This window comes from Nerophis lumbriciformis, linkage group LG22, assembly GCF_033978685.3.
Source record: "Nerophis lumbriciformis linkage group LG22, RoL_Nlum_v2.1, whole genome shotgun sequence".
Lineage (NCBI taxonomy): Eukaryota > Metazoa > Chordata > Actinopteri > Syngnathiformes > Syngnathidae > Nerophis > Nerophis lumbriciformis.
Window position 1 is genome coordinate 31,621,209 of NC_084569.2, and position 14,567 is coordinate 31,635,775.

At 41.2% G+C, this 14,567-nt stretch overlaps 1 protein-coding gene across 4 annotated transcripts in view; it reads right to left on the minus strand.

Annotated features, from left to right (window-relative positions):
* The window catches only part of LOC133615244 (neurabin-2-like), a 137,140-nt gene that overhangs the window by 89,718 nt on the left and 32,855 nt on the right, over window positions 1-14,567 (minus strand). For 3 of the 4 annotated variants that reach the window (XM_061973691.2, XM_061973690.2, XM_061973689.2), the window contains 3 exons: window positions 5,272-5,655; window positions 5,001-5,209; window positions 851-1,225 (listed from right to left, as the gene is read on the minus strand). In XM_061973691.2, coding sequence (XP_061829675.2) covers window positions 851-1,225; window positions 5,001-5,209; window positions 5,272-5,578 — 891 coding nt within the window. In that variant the 5' untranslated portion in view covers window positions 5,579-5,655. The remainder of the gene's footprint in view (window positions 1-850; window positions 1,226-5,000; window positions 5,210-5,271; window positions 5,656-14,567) is intronic. The other variant, XM_061973692.2, reaches the window with a different exon arrangement.

Below are 14,567 nucleotides of genomic sequence, written 5' to 3' on the forward strand. Positions count from 1 at the left end.
GGGTGGCCGTATAAACAACTTTAACACTGTTACAAATATGCGCCACACTGTGAACCCACACCAAACAAGAATGACAAACACATTTTGGGAGAACATCCGCACCGTAACACAACATAAACACAGGTGCGACTTATACTCAGGAGCGATTTATGTGTGAAATTATTAACACATTACCGTAAAATATCAAATAATATTATTTAGCTCATTCACGTAAGAGACTAGACGTATAAGATTTCATGGGATTTAGCGATTAGGAGTGACAGATTGTTTGGTAAACGTATAGCATGTTCTATATGTTATAGTTATTTGAATGAATCTTACCATAATATGTTACGTTAACATACCAGGCACGTTCTCAGTTGGTTATTTATGCCTCATATAACGTACACTTATTCAGCCTGTTGTTCACTATTCTTTATTTATTTTAAATTGCCTTTCAAATGTCTATTCTTGGTGTTGGGTTTTATCAAATACATTTCCCCCAAAAATGCGACTTATACTCCAGTGCGACTTATATATGTTTTTTCCTTCTTTATTATGCATTTTCGGCAGGTGTGACTTATACTCTGGAGCGACTTATACTCCGAAAAACACGGTACTAGCAATTTTATAGTTTGCACACGCTGTATATGTATAACCGTAGTATTTGGATCTTAGTAGATCAGCCTCTTTGTATTCAGACCCCTATATTTTACTCTCCAGTAAAATAGAAGCATGCTGTACTTTGTTTAAAGTGATTTGATTTCATTAATTTTCACTTTTTGTATTGTGGTGTAGCAGAGGAAACACTGCAGCACACTGAGGTCACCTCTTCGGTAAAAAAAAAGTGTTACGAGGAAATCCTTTTTACCTGGCTCCTGGCGGTCCCTGCTTTGGCTGGAAGCTTTGGCTTTGGCGCTGGGGCAGGTCTTGACCGACGGTTGGGGAGGTAGAGGTTGTTTTGCAAGTCAGCCTTCTCAAACACGGCACTGAGCTGGCTCACGGTGGGGCTGACGGCCTCACCAGGCCCGAGAGAAGCCGCAGTGGCAGGAACTGGAACTGGAACTGGAGCAGGAAGTGAAACGGGGGCGGTAGTTGGTACAGGGACGGGAATCGGGGGGTCGTCCAATCGGTCCAGAGCCTCCGTAGAACCATTAAAACGTGCTACAACGTCCAGGCGACTGTCCTGGAAACCAGACGCGCGCTCCTTCTTCAGCAAAATCCTGTTGGTGGCAGCTTGTTTCTCCTGGAGGGGGAAAAAAAAAAACATCTCATGTCAGGCTTATTTAAGTCTGAGCTCTTCAAAGTGTGGCTCGGGGGCCAATTGTGGCCCATAACTTATTTTCGTAATTCTAAAAATGACGACCATTAGAACATTGTGACTGAGTATTTAGGCCACACAGAAAAAAATGGCACAGACAAGCCAAAAATTGCCGACTACCTATGCGTCTTATAGCAGTGTTTTTCAACCACAATTGTGCCGTGAGATATTGTCTGGTGTGCCGTGGGAAATTATGCAACTTCACCCAATTCGTCCAAAAAATATTATTTGCAAATCAATAATTATAGTCTGCAAATAATGTGCCGTTGCTTAGTGTCTGTGCTGTGTAGAACTCAGCAGGGTAACCACGTAATACTCCATGTCAGTAGGTGGCAGCAGGTAGTTCATTGCCTTGTAAAAGTCGGGTGAGACGAGGATGGTTTGTTGTGATCCCAATATGCAGACCACAGCGGGAGGCAACTAGACTCCCTATGGCAGTCAAAGAGCCATTTTGACCAGTTTCACAAATTAAAGATAACAATGGGAGCCACAAATTTTTTTTTTAATTTAAAACGAAATAACACTACATAAAAAGTATTTTTTTTGCTTTGTGCTATGTATAAACCAGGGGTCTCAGACAGGCTGCCCATACCTTACTATGGAATTTGAATGCTGGTGCAGCACGCAGGTTTTATATAAATGGCGCTTGTCAGCGTCATGCGTGCCGTGACGGTACAGCATATAACATCCACTACAACCAGCGTGCATGATCAATTACACGTTATATGGGGCTTCCGCTTGCTCACGTAGGTGACAGCAAGGCATACTTGGTCAACAACCACACAGGTTACACTGACGGTGGCGGTATAAAAAAAAAAAACTTTAACTCTCTTACTAATAATGCGCCACACTGTGAACCCACACCAAACAAGAATGACAAACACATTTCGGGAGAACATCTGCACCGTAACACAACATAAACACAACAGGACAAATACCCAGAATCCCATGCAGCCCTAACTCTTCCGGGCTACATTATACACCCCCGCTACCAAACCCCGCCCACCTCAACCGATGCACAGAGGGGGGAGGGGTTGATGTGTGAGGGAGAAGGGTTGGGGTGGGGGCGGGGTTTGGTGGTAGAAGGGGTGTATAATGTAGCCCGGAAGAGTCAGGGCTGCATGGGATTCTGGATATTTGTTTTGTTGTGTTTATGTTGTGTTAAGGTGCAGATGTTCTCCCGAAATGTGTTTGTCATTCTTGTTTGGTTTTAGTTCAAAGTGTGGCGCGTTATTAGTAAGAGTGTTAAAGTTGTTTTATATGGTCACCGTCAGTGTAACCTGTGTGGCTGTTGACCAAGTATGCCTTGCTGTCACGTACTTATGCAAACGGACGACGCATACTGCGTAACAAGGGGTTGGGCTGGCATGCTGTTAATGAAGCTTGTAGAGGGCGCCAAATGCTGTACCATCATGGCACGCCCTTATTATAACTGTAAGGGTGAAAATCGGAGAATATTAATCCCGGGAGTTTTCTGCGAGAGGCATTGAAATCCGGAAGTCTCCCGGGAAAATCGGGGGGTCGGCAAGTAAGCTGCCGAGCCGCATCAGAGTGATCAAAGAGACGCATGCGGCTCCGGAGCCGCGGGTTGCCGACCCCTGCCCTATGGAAACGGTTAAAAACGCCGACATGGATGGCGGAGAGAAGACGCAGTCAAAGTGTATAAGACCGCCCACATAACGGCACATCCTAAAGACGGTCTTTAAAGACGGTCTGTAAAACATAATCTATGCACAATTTTGACCAAAGAAGCACCATAACATGTTATGTAGACCACAAGGAAGTGTTTTAAATGTAGAACCAATCATATTGACCCCTTTAACACAAGTCTGAATTAGGGATGTCATAAATGCTTTAAAATGTAATATCGGAAATTATTGGTATCGATTTCAAAATGATCGATATCGGTTTCAAAAAGTGAAATTCATGGCTTTTTAAAACGCCGCTGTGTACACGGACGTAGGGAGAAGTACAAAGCGCCAATAAACCTTAAAGGCACTGCCTTTGCGTGCCGGCCCAGTCACATAATATCTACAGCCTTTCTCACACACAAGTGAATGCGAGGCATACTTGGTCAACAGCCATACAGGTCACACTGAGGGTGGCCGTATAAAAAACTTTAACACTGTTACAAATATGCACCACACTGTGAACCCACACCAAACAAGAATGACAAACACATTTCGGGAGAAGCACCGTAACACAACATGAACACAACAGAACAAATACCCAGAACCCCTTGCAGCACTGACTCTTCCGAGACGCTACAATATACACCCCCTCCCCTGCACCCCACCTCAACCTCGCCCACCTCAACCTCCTCATGCTCTCTCAGGGAGAGCGTGTCCCAAATTCCAAGCTGCTGTTTTGAGGCATGTTAAAAAAAATAATGCACTTTGTGACTTCAATAATAAATATGGCAGTGCCATGTTGGGACTTTTTTTCATAACTTGAGTTGATTTATTCTGGAAAACCTTGTTACCGTATTTTTCGGAGTATAAGTCGCACCGGCCGAAAATGCATAATAAAGAAAGAAAAAACATATAAGTCGCATTTTTGGGGGAAATTTATTTGATAAAATCCAACACCAAGAATAGACATTTGAAAGGCAATTTAAAATAAATAAAGAATAGTGAACAACAGGCTGAATAAGTGTACGTTATATGAGGCATAAATAACCAACTGAGAACGTGCCTGGTATGTTAACGTAACATATTATGGTAAGAGTCATTCAAATAACTATAACATATAGAACATGCTATACGTTTACCAAACAATCTGTCACTCCTAATCGCTAAATCCCATGAAATCTTATACGTCTATTCTCTTATGTGAATGAGCTAAATAATATTATTTGGTATTTTACGGTAATGTGTCAATAATTTCACACATAAGTCGCGCCTGAGTATAAGTCACACCCCCGGCCAAACTATGAAAAAAACTGTGACTTATAGTCCGAAAAATACGGTACTTCAACGTTTCTCGACCAATTCGAAAAATTCCAACACTAACCATTTCAACTCATTCAAGTCTCTCTTCCATTTTCCAAAAAATTCTCGCTTTTCCCGAAATTACCAAATTTCCATGAAATTCCCATTGAAATGAATGGGACATTTTTCAAAGTTCCACAATCCCCACATTTTTCATCCGAATAGTGAACAACAGGCTGAATAAGTGTACGTTATATGAGGCATAAATAACCAACTGAGAACGTGCCTGGTATGTTAATGTAACATATTATGGTAAGAGTCATTCAAATAACTATAACATATCGAACATGCTATACGTTTACCAAACAATCTGTCACTCCTAATCGCTAAATCCCATGAAATCTTGCACGTCTAGTCTCTTACGTGAATGAGCTAAATAATATTATTTGGTATTTTACGGTAATGTGTTAATAATTTCACACATAAGTTGCGCCTGAGTATAAGTCGCACCCCCGGCCAAACTATGAAAAAAACTGCGACTTATAGTCCGAAAAATACGGTACATTGTTTAATGCATCCAGCGGGGCATCACAACAAAATTAGGCATAATAAAGTGTTAATTCCACGACTGTATATATCGGTATTGGTTGATATCGTTATCGGTAATTAAGAGTTGGACAATATAGGAATATCGGCAAAAAAGCCATCATCGGACATCTCTAGTCTGAATAGTTGGATAGGACGCCTTTAAAAACAATGCCATGTCTGACCTGTAACGTTCGTTGTTCGAACATCCTCCTGGTTTCCTGGAGTTTGGACAAGCCCGACGAGGAGCTCCCGCCTTCTCCGTCTCCTTTGGTGTCAAAGCGGTTCACCCTCTCCGAAACGGATCCTCCCAGTTTGAGCAAGGCGCTGTGGTCAACATTCTCGTTGAGGCTGGACGCTCTCGGCAAAGACAGTTTGACGGCCTGCTCTTTCCCTGCCAATGAGAGGACGGTTAACTACGAGGCGCGCGCGCGCACGGAGGAAGGTGTTCTTTACCTATCATTTTGTCTCCTTCTTCGTCATCGCCCGGAGACTGCATCTGCATGAACATGTTTTTGATGCGGTGAACGTTGGAGCCGTATTTACGGCCCCTCCCGGTCGGCCGGGGGAGGGGCGCCGGCTTGGAGGCGGGGTCATAGCCTCCGTTGAGGTGATCGGTGGCTTTCTTCAGCGCCGCCAGCCCCGCCTCGTACGCGTTGCGGTGCGGCGAGGCGCTGCGCAGGCTGGAGCTCCCGCTTCCCCCGCTGTTGCCACCGGAGGAGCCCTTGTCCCCCGTGGTCGACGACGGTTCTGTCTTCATCATGTTTGATCATTCAAATGCCAGCAGGTGAACAGCAGGTCAATGCAGACGAGGGTAGCAGCATGTCTGGAGAACATGGGCTGTGAGACAAGAATGGAGAAAAAAAAGAATCAATGAACAACTTTATCAGAAACGCAAATGTGTATCGTTTTCGAAGGCAGGCTCGCTACTTTTCGTGGGTATTCTTCCAAGTATGTTCCCATTTAACCAAGGATGCCATAAATAATCCCAAAGCTAAACACGAACAACTCTTTAAAAAATGTCCATAATTATAGCGGGCAACGAATATTAAAATACAATTTGGTGACAAATACACTGATGACGTCATGAAATATATGAACTTTTTTTTCAATCCTCTATGACAAAATCATGCATTTTGATGACTAATTGATTGATGATGTCATATTAAACAGGTTTCAAATGATTCACAATGGGTGGAGGGCAACAATGTTAGGATTTCAACCACAGCTGTCAAATGGTCTTTTTTTTTTAAATGAGATTAACCACATTTTGGAATTTGGATTAACCATGATTAATCACAGGTGATTACTCGCTGGCATAATTGATATTAGCTTAAGGAAAGACCCCGATATTTTTACACAAATGCAATTTTTCCAGGAAGGTCTTTAAACGTTTTTACGTGAATGCATGTCATTTATTTTACTTGGTGACAGTTTTGTCTAAAGTTCTCTGAGGCTGTATTTTGGAGTGACATTTTCCAGCGAGCACACCAGTCAGAGCCTTCTCGCTCATTTATGCAACGACCTGATCGACAACCGTATAGCGGTTAAGGTACAAAACCCAAAACCAGTGAAGTTGGCACGTTGTGTAATTCGTAAATAAAAACAAAATACAATGATTTGCGAATCCTTTTCAACTTATATTAAATAGAAAAAAAAAAGTGCAATAATAACAATGCTTTACTAACAGGAAATCCAACCTCACGACTAAAAACCTCTGAGAATTATTTTGACATCGCAGTATGGATCTAATTGTTGGTTTTAAAGCTTCTTTTTCTAACAAAAAAAAATCCAACATTGAAAAGCAAATTTTTTTTCTTCTTCAAAACAAAATTTGACGGCAAAAACAAGAAATGTAATCATTTCACTACACATCTCACTAAGACAATATATTCAATTTTCGAACTGAGAAACGTATAAACAACTTTAACACTGTTACAAATATGCGCCACACTGTGAACCCACACCAAACAAGAATGACAAACACATTTCGGGAGAACATCCGCACCGTAACACAACAGAACAAATACCCAGAATCCCTTGCAGCCCTAAGTCTTTCGGGCTACAATATACACCCCCCGCTACCACCAAACCCCCCCCCAACTCCACCCCCCCACACCTCAACCTCCCCTCCTCCCGAATTCGGAGGTCTCAAGGTTGGCAAGTATGGTTTATGTCGATGCCCTTCAGACTAGCTGACTGACACGAACATAAGCAGTCATCGATGTAATAAAAATGTAAACTGAAACTAGCCATGATATTGAAGGATTTCTGTACTTATGTCAGTTTAATATTGTCTTCCCATTTGTGCATACTTTTATTCAGATCGTTTTGTACTCTTATCTAAGTGCGGCAATTTAGATTTCGTACATGTGCAAATCTTTTTTCCAGTGGCTAACAAGCTAAAAAAAAAATATGATAATAATTGGTGCTGTGGTACAATCCAGGTTAATATTACTATGCTTTTATTTTGAAGCTTACCTAGCAATGAACAGGAAGTCACCGTGCGTTGGTTTACGTTGTTGTAGTTATTTTGCTGTTGTCGTTTCCTGACGCTTGGCGATTACAATAATATATATATATATATATATATATATATATATATATATATATATATATATATACTGTATACACACATCTCGATTATTTTAGTAATCAAGTAATCTAATAAAACACACTTTATAGCCTTAATGCTTTTTTAGGGAAATAGTCATACCCCGCCTTCCGCCCGAATGCAGCTGAGATAGGCTCCAGCACCCCCCGTGACCCCAAAAGAGACAAGCGGTAGAAAATGGATGGATGGATGGATAACATACATCCATAAACGTGGATGCATATGCAAAAGTGCAATATATTTATCACTTGTCCAGGGTGTACCCCGCCTTCCGCCCGATTGTAGCTGAGATAGGCTCCAGCCCCCCCCCGCGACCCCAAAGGAGATAAGCGGTAGAAAATGCATGGGTGGATGCTCTTTTATCCTGCACTACCATGAGCTAATGCAACAACATTTCGTTCTTATCTGTACTGTAAAGTTCAAATTTGAATGACAATAAAAGGAAGTCTAAGTCTAAGTCTAAGTTGCAGCTATTGTACTCACAAACAAAACCAGGGAGCTTGAATTAGCAGTGCTGTCCTGTTGACATCCCTACACAAACCGGGGTCTTCAAGAGGGACGCTCTCTGCAACATTACTGCATACCCAACTGCACAACCTGAAGCTCCGTACTTAAAGGGGAACATTATCACCAGACCTATGTAAGCATCAATATATACCTTGATGTTGCAGAAAAAAGACCATATATTTTTTTAACCGATTTCCGAACTCTAAATGGGTGAATTTTGGCGAATTAAACGCCTTTCTAATATTCGCATCGGGAAGCAATCCGCCATTTTCTCAAACACCGAGTCAAATCAGCTCTGTTATTTTCCGTTTTTTCGACTGTTTTCCGTACCTTGGAAACATCATGCCTCGTCGGTGTGTTGTCGGAGGGTGTAACAACACGAACAGGGACGGATTCAAGCTGCACCAGTGGCCCAAAGATGCGAAAGTGGCAAGAAATTGGACGTTTGTTCCGCACACTTTACCGACGAAAGCTATGCTACGACAGAGATGGCAAGAATGTGTGGATATCCTGCGACACTCAAAGCAGATGCATTTCCAATGTTAAAGTCAAAGAAATCTGCCGCCAGACCCCCATTGAATCTGCCGGAGTGTGTGAGCAATTCAGGGACAAAGGGCCTCGGTAGCACGGCAAGCAATGGCGGCAGTTTGTTCCCGCAGACGAGCGAGCTAAACCCCCTGGATGTCTTGGCTCACACCGTCCCTTATGCCACCGAAGATGATCAAGAGAAGAATATCGACCCTAGCTTCCCTGGCCTGCTGACATCAACTCCAAAACTGGACAGATCAGCTTTCAGGAAAAGACAGCGGATGAGGGTATGTCTACAGAATATATTAATTGATGAAAATTGGGCTGTCTGCACTCTCAAAGTGCATGTTGTTGCCAAATGTATTTCATATGCTGTAAACCTAGTTCATAGTTGTTAGTTTCCTTTAATGCCAAACAAACACATACCAATCGTTGGTTAGAAGGCGATCGCCGAATTCGTCCTCGCTTTCTCCCGTGTCGCTGGCTCTCGTGTCGTTTTCGTCGGTTTCGCTTGCATACGGTTCAAACCGATATGGCTCAATAGCTTCAGTTTCTTCTTCAATTTCGTTTTCACCACCTGCCTCCAGACTACAACCATCCGTGTCAATACATGCGTAATCTGTTGAATTGCTTAAGCCGCTGAAATCCGAGTCTGAATCCGAGCTAATGTCGCTATAGCTTGCTGTTCTATGCGCCATGTTTGTTTGTGTTGGCTTCACTATGTGACGTCACAGGAAAATGGACGGGTGTTTATAACGATGGTTAAAATCAGGCACTTTGAAGCTTTTTTTTAGGGATATTGCGTGATGGGTAAAATTTTGAAAAAAACTTCGAAAAATAAAATAAGCCACTGGGAACTGATTTTTAATGGTTTTAACCCTTCTGAAATTGTGATAATGTTCCCCTTTAAGCCCTTGGCTCGCAATACCGTCTTATGGTTATTGGGCTGTAGTCAGCATCATTAAGGGCCTTTAAATAGGCTCCTCAAGGTGAAATTGTTATGGGTTTATCACGTCTTCACTTTTGTGTCCCATAACCCTCGGGGGTCTCTTGAGAAATGTAAAATGACAGTCTTACTGCGTCCAGAAATGGCACACCGCAATAAATAGGCTTCGCTTGTGAAGATCAACAATCCCACCACACTCAAAACGTTCAAAGACAGAAATACTTTTTGCCTTTGTCTACAGGAGGTCATGGCAGTGTGATCGTCTCACACAAAATAATGCAACATTTCACGGTCCATTGCAAAATATTTTGCTTTTCCCATTGTGTTCAGGAGATAGGAGTGTGCTAATAATAACAATTGTCAAGGGACAGGTAAATCATGTGTGACTGAAGACCAGTGAGTCAATAACTACATAATACGAAAAGACAGCGCCTACTCTCTATCTCTAAACAGTCAAACACCTTCTCCCACTTGGTGCCATACCACCCACTGCAATCTCTGACTGTTCCAATAATTAAACACCCTATCTAACAAGGTTGAGGTCTGTTCATTTAGATCGGCTCTGTAACAAGTCCCTTCTATGACCAGACTTCATCTGAGTGCCGTCATTCTTTTCAAAGAACAGACAAGTCAAAAGGTGACATCTCCACAACTGAAAACACGCAAATTTAAGAAAATGATGATGTTTGCGGACATTGGAAGGGATTTATCGTTTCTGTATTTGGTGGACAATGGCTATTTGTTGTGAAAATCCCACCTCAAAGCTGAGGTGAGAAAACAGTCACATTTTAATATTTGACACTCTGGATAACAGACCAAAAACAATGGCGCTTGAAGTTGTCTATGCTGCCTCTTATGTTGCTTCAGTACAGTGGCCAAAAGCGAAGCAACGGCCAAACACAGAAATGACCCAAAACCAAAATCACCATGACAACCCTGCAACTGGAAAATTGCTGAATGCCGAAAATACAAACCACCACAACGTGGAACAAAACAAAAGTCAGCCGGGCTATCTAGAAGTTAGCTAGGCTACCCGCACCGGAGGGTTATCCGTCTTTAAAGACTTACAATATAAAATTTTACAGTGTGATAGAGAAAACCAACCAAGTGCTACTCAGTGGCCAAGTGGTTAGAGTGTCCGCCTTGAGATCGGTAGGTTGTGAGTTCAAACCCCGGCCGAGTCATACCAAAGACTATAAAAATGGGACCCATTACCTCCCTGCTTGGCACTCAGCATCAAGGGTTGGAATTGGGGGTTAAAACACCAAAAATGACTCCTCGGCGCGGCACCGCTGCTGCTTACTGCTCCCCTCACTTCCCAGGGGGTGAACAAGGGGATGGGTCAAATGCAGAGGACAAATTTCACCACACCTAGTGTGTGTGTGACAATCATTGGTACTTTAACTTTAACAAAGACTTCGAGAAAAATGTAAGTTTTTTTCCCGCCAATTTTCTTCTTTAGAGAAGGATACAGTTAAGCCAGATGGGAAACGACCAAGTATCGAATATTAGAAGCTTTACATTTGCGAATTCCGAGAAAATGATTGTACGTACCGTATTTTTCGGACTATAAGTCGCAGTTTTTTTCATAGTTTGGCCGGGGGTGCAACTTATACTATATAGGAGCGACTTATGTGTGAAATTATTAACACATTACCGTAAAATATCAAATAATATTATTTAGCTCATTCACGTAAGAGACTAGATGTTCTATATGTTATAGTTATTTGAATGACTCTTACCATAATATGTTACGTTAACATACCAGGCACGTTCTCAGTTGGTTATTTATGCCTCATATAACGTACACTTATTCAGCCTGTTGTTCACTATTCTTTATTTATTTTAAATTGCCTTTCAAATGTCTATTCTTGGTGTTGGGTTTTATCAAATAAATTTCCCCGAAAAATGCGACTTATACTCCAGTGCGACTTATATATGTTTTTTCCCTTCTTTATTATGCATTTTCGGCCGGAGAGACTTATACTCCGAAAAATACGGTACCCGATTTTACATTACACAGACCGTGCATAATACTTCACATTTTTCCCATCATGCACTCTAATTTTGAAAATGTTGATGATGTTTGGACGTTTTTCATAATATCCACAAAGTTCAGTGAGCAGTTTGTGTTATGTGTGACCTTGTGTGTTCACCTGCATTTGTTTTGTCGCCCCATGACTAGGGAAGGTTGTTTGGATTGTGTCATATAAGTAAATGCAGTGCTATCATGTCAGAATACATTCAAAGGTCATTGATCTGAATTACTCACATTGTCCACGAGATGGCAGCAATGCTGTAATATTCAGAGACCGCCTGGTATTTAAGAATAATTAAAAAAACATTCCAGCGTCTTCAGACCGTAGTTTGGACACCCCTGGTATAGCCGTATAAAGCATTGTTATTTTTTATAAAATAAACTAACAGCACTTGGGCTGCAACCATTAATTTGATGAGGAAAAAAAGCTGAAATGTATATTTTGGTGCTTCGACGTTTCCCTAAATAACGTATTGACGCTATAACGTGTTTTTAGCTTTATCCAATTACTCGATAAATCAAACAAACAAATTGATTACTAAAATAATTGTAGGCTGCACTGTTGAAAAAAGATCAAGCGCAGTGCAGAATGTGTCCAATTTGTTTTTTGCTAACATTCATGTATTCAAATTATCGGATTATTGGAATTGTTGATCGTACGGTAATTATTGAAAATAGGCTAAATATCGTAAGTCTGGCAATGATGGGTGGATATCCCTCGGGTGTGGCAGCCTTGGCAAACTTCCGTTGTGTTTCGTTAACTCGCAGTATTTCTGACATGCATGTTTTGTGTGTGTGTGTATTTTTGTTATTTTGGTTTGTTATTGTAGCCTTTTTCATTTGCAGATTTTTCCCAATGCATTTGCTTCATGGTGTGTACGGTTCGCTGCTGCTTCCGATGTTGGCCGGGGAGCGACAGAAAAGTCTTGAAAAACGATTACGGTCTACAATAAGACCGGAAAACGATGCAAGAGTTGTTGTTCGTTGTTTTTAATAAAGAGAAAGTGACCTAAAGGATTGGAGAAGGAAGAAACTTGAAAAAAAATCCCAACAAAGTACATTGTACGACTATTTAAAAATAGAGCAAAACAATATAATATAAGAAAAATATTAATGTTAATATCCATCAAAAACATATATTTTTAAAATGTATGTAAAACCCCGTTACCATATGAGTTGGGAAATTGTGTTAGATGTAAATATAAACGGAATACAATGATTTGCAAATCCTTTTCAACCCATATTTAGTTGAATGCACTACAAAGACAAGATATATGATGTTCAAACTCATAAACTTTTTTTGTTTTTTGCAAATAATAATTAACTTAGAATTTCATGGCTGCATCACGTGCCAAAGTAGTTGGGAAAGGGCATGTTCACCACTATGTTACATGGCCTTTCCTTTTAACAACAGTCAGTAAACGTTTGGGAACTGAGGAGACACATTTTTAAGCTTCTCAGGTGGAATTCTTTCCCATTCTTGCTTGATGTACAGCTTAAGTTGTTCAACAGTCCGGGGGTCTCCGTTGTGGTATTTTAGGCTTCATAATGCGCCACACATTTTCAATGGGAGACAGGTCTGGACTACAGACAGGCCAGTCTAGTACCCGCACTCTTTTACTATGAAGCCACGTTGATGTAACACGTGGCTTGGCATTGTCTTGCTGAAATAAGCAGGGGCGTCCATGGTAACGTTGCTTGGATAGCAACATATGTTGCTCTAAAACCTGTATGTACCTTTCAGCATTAATGGCGCCTTCACAGATGTGTAAGTTACCCATGTCTTGGGCACTAATACACCCCCATACCATCACAGATGCTGGCTTTTCAACTTTGCGCCTATAACAATCCGGATGGTTCTTTTCCTCTTTGGTCCGGAGGACACGACGTCCACAGTTTCCAAAAACAAGTTGAAATGTGGACTCGTCAGGCAACAGAACACTTTTCCACTTTGTATCAGTCCATCTTAGATGAGCTCAGGCCTAGCGAAGCCGACTGCGTTTCTGGGTGTTGTTAATAAAAGGTTTTCGCCTTGCATAGGAGAGTTTAACTTGCACTTACAGATGTAGCGACCAACTGTAGTTACTGACAGTGGGTTTCTGAAGTGTTCCTGAACCCATGTGGTGATATCCTTTACACACTGATGTCGCTTGTTGATGCAGTACAGCCTGAGGGATCGAAGGTCACGGGCTTAGCTGCTTACGTGCAGTGATTTCTACAGATTCTCTGAACCCTTTGATGATATTACGGACAGTACATGGTGAAATCCCTAAATTCCTTGAAATAGCTGCTTGAGAAAGGTTTTTCTTAAACTGTTCAACGATTTGCTCACGCATTTGTTGACAAAGTGGTGACCCTCGCCCCATCCTTGTTTGTGAATGACTGAGCATTTCATGGAATCTACATTTTATACCCAATCATGGCACCCATCTGTTCCCAATTAGCCTGCACACCTGTGGGATGTTCCAAATGAGTGTTTGATGAGCATTCCTCAACTTTTTCAGTATTTATTGCCACCTTTCCCAACTTCTTTGTCACGTGTTGCTGGCATCAAATTCTAAAGTTAATGATTATTTGCACACAAAAAAAAGTTTATCAGTCTGAACATCAAATATGTTGTCTTTGTAGCATATTCAATTGAATATGGGTTGAAAATTATTTGCAAATCATTGTATTTCGTTTATATTTACATCTAACACAATTTCCCAACTCATATGGAAATGGGGTTTGTATATTTTTTTATACATATTAAATTGTAAGCATATTTTATTGTATATTATCTAAGATAACAAATTACAGCACAGTCCAAAAGTTTGGACACACCTTCTCATTCAATGGGTTTTCTTTATTTTCATGACTATTTACATTGTAGATTGTCACTGAAGGCATCCAAAATTATGAATGAACACATGTGGAGTTATGTACTTAACAAAAAAAGGTGAAATAACTGAAAACATGTTTTATATTCTAGTTTCTTCAAAATAGCCACCCTTTGCTCTGATTACTGTTTTGCACACTCTTGGCATTCTCTCGATGAGCTTCAAGAGGCAGTCACCAGAAAGGGTTTTCACTTCACAGGTGTCATTGTTTTGATGCCTTCCGGGATAATCTACAACAGA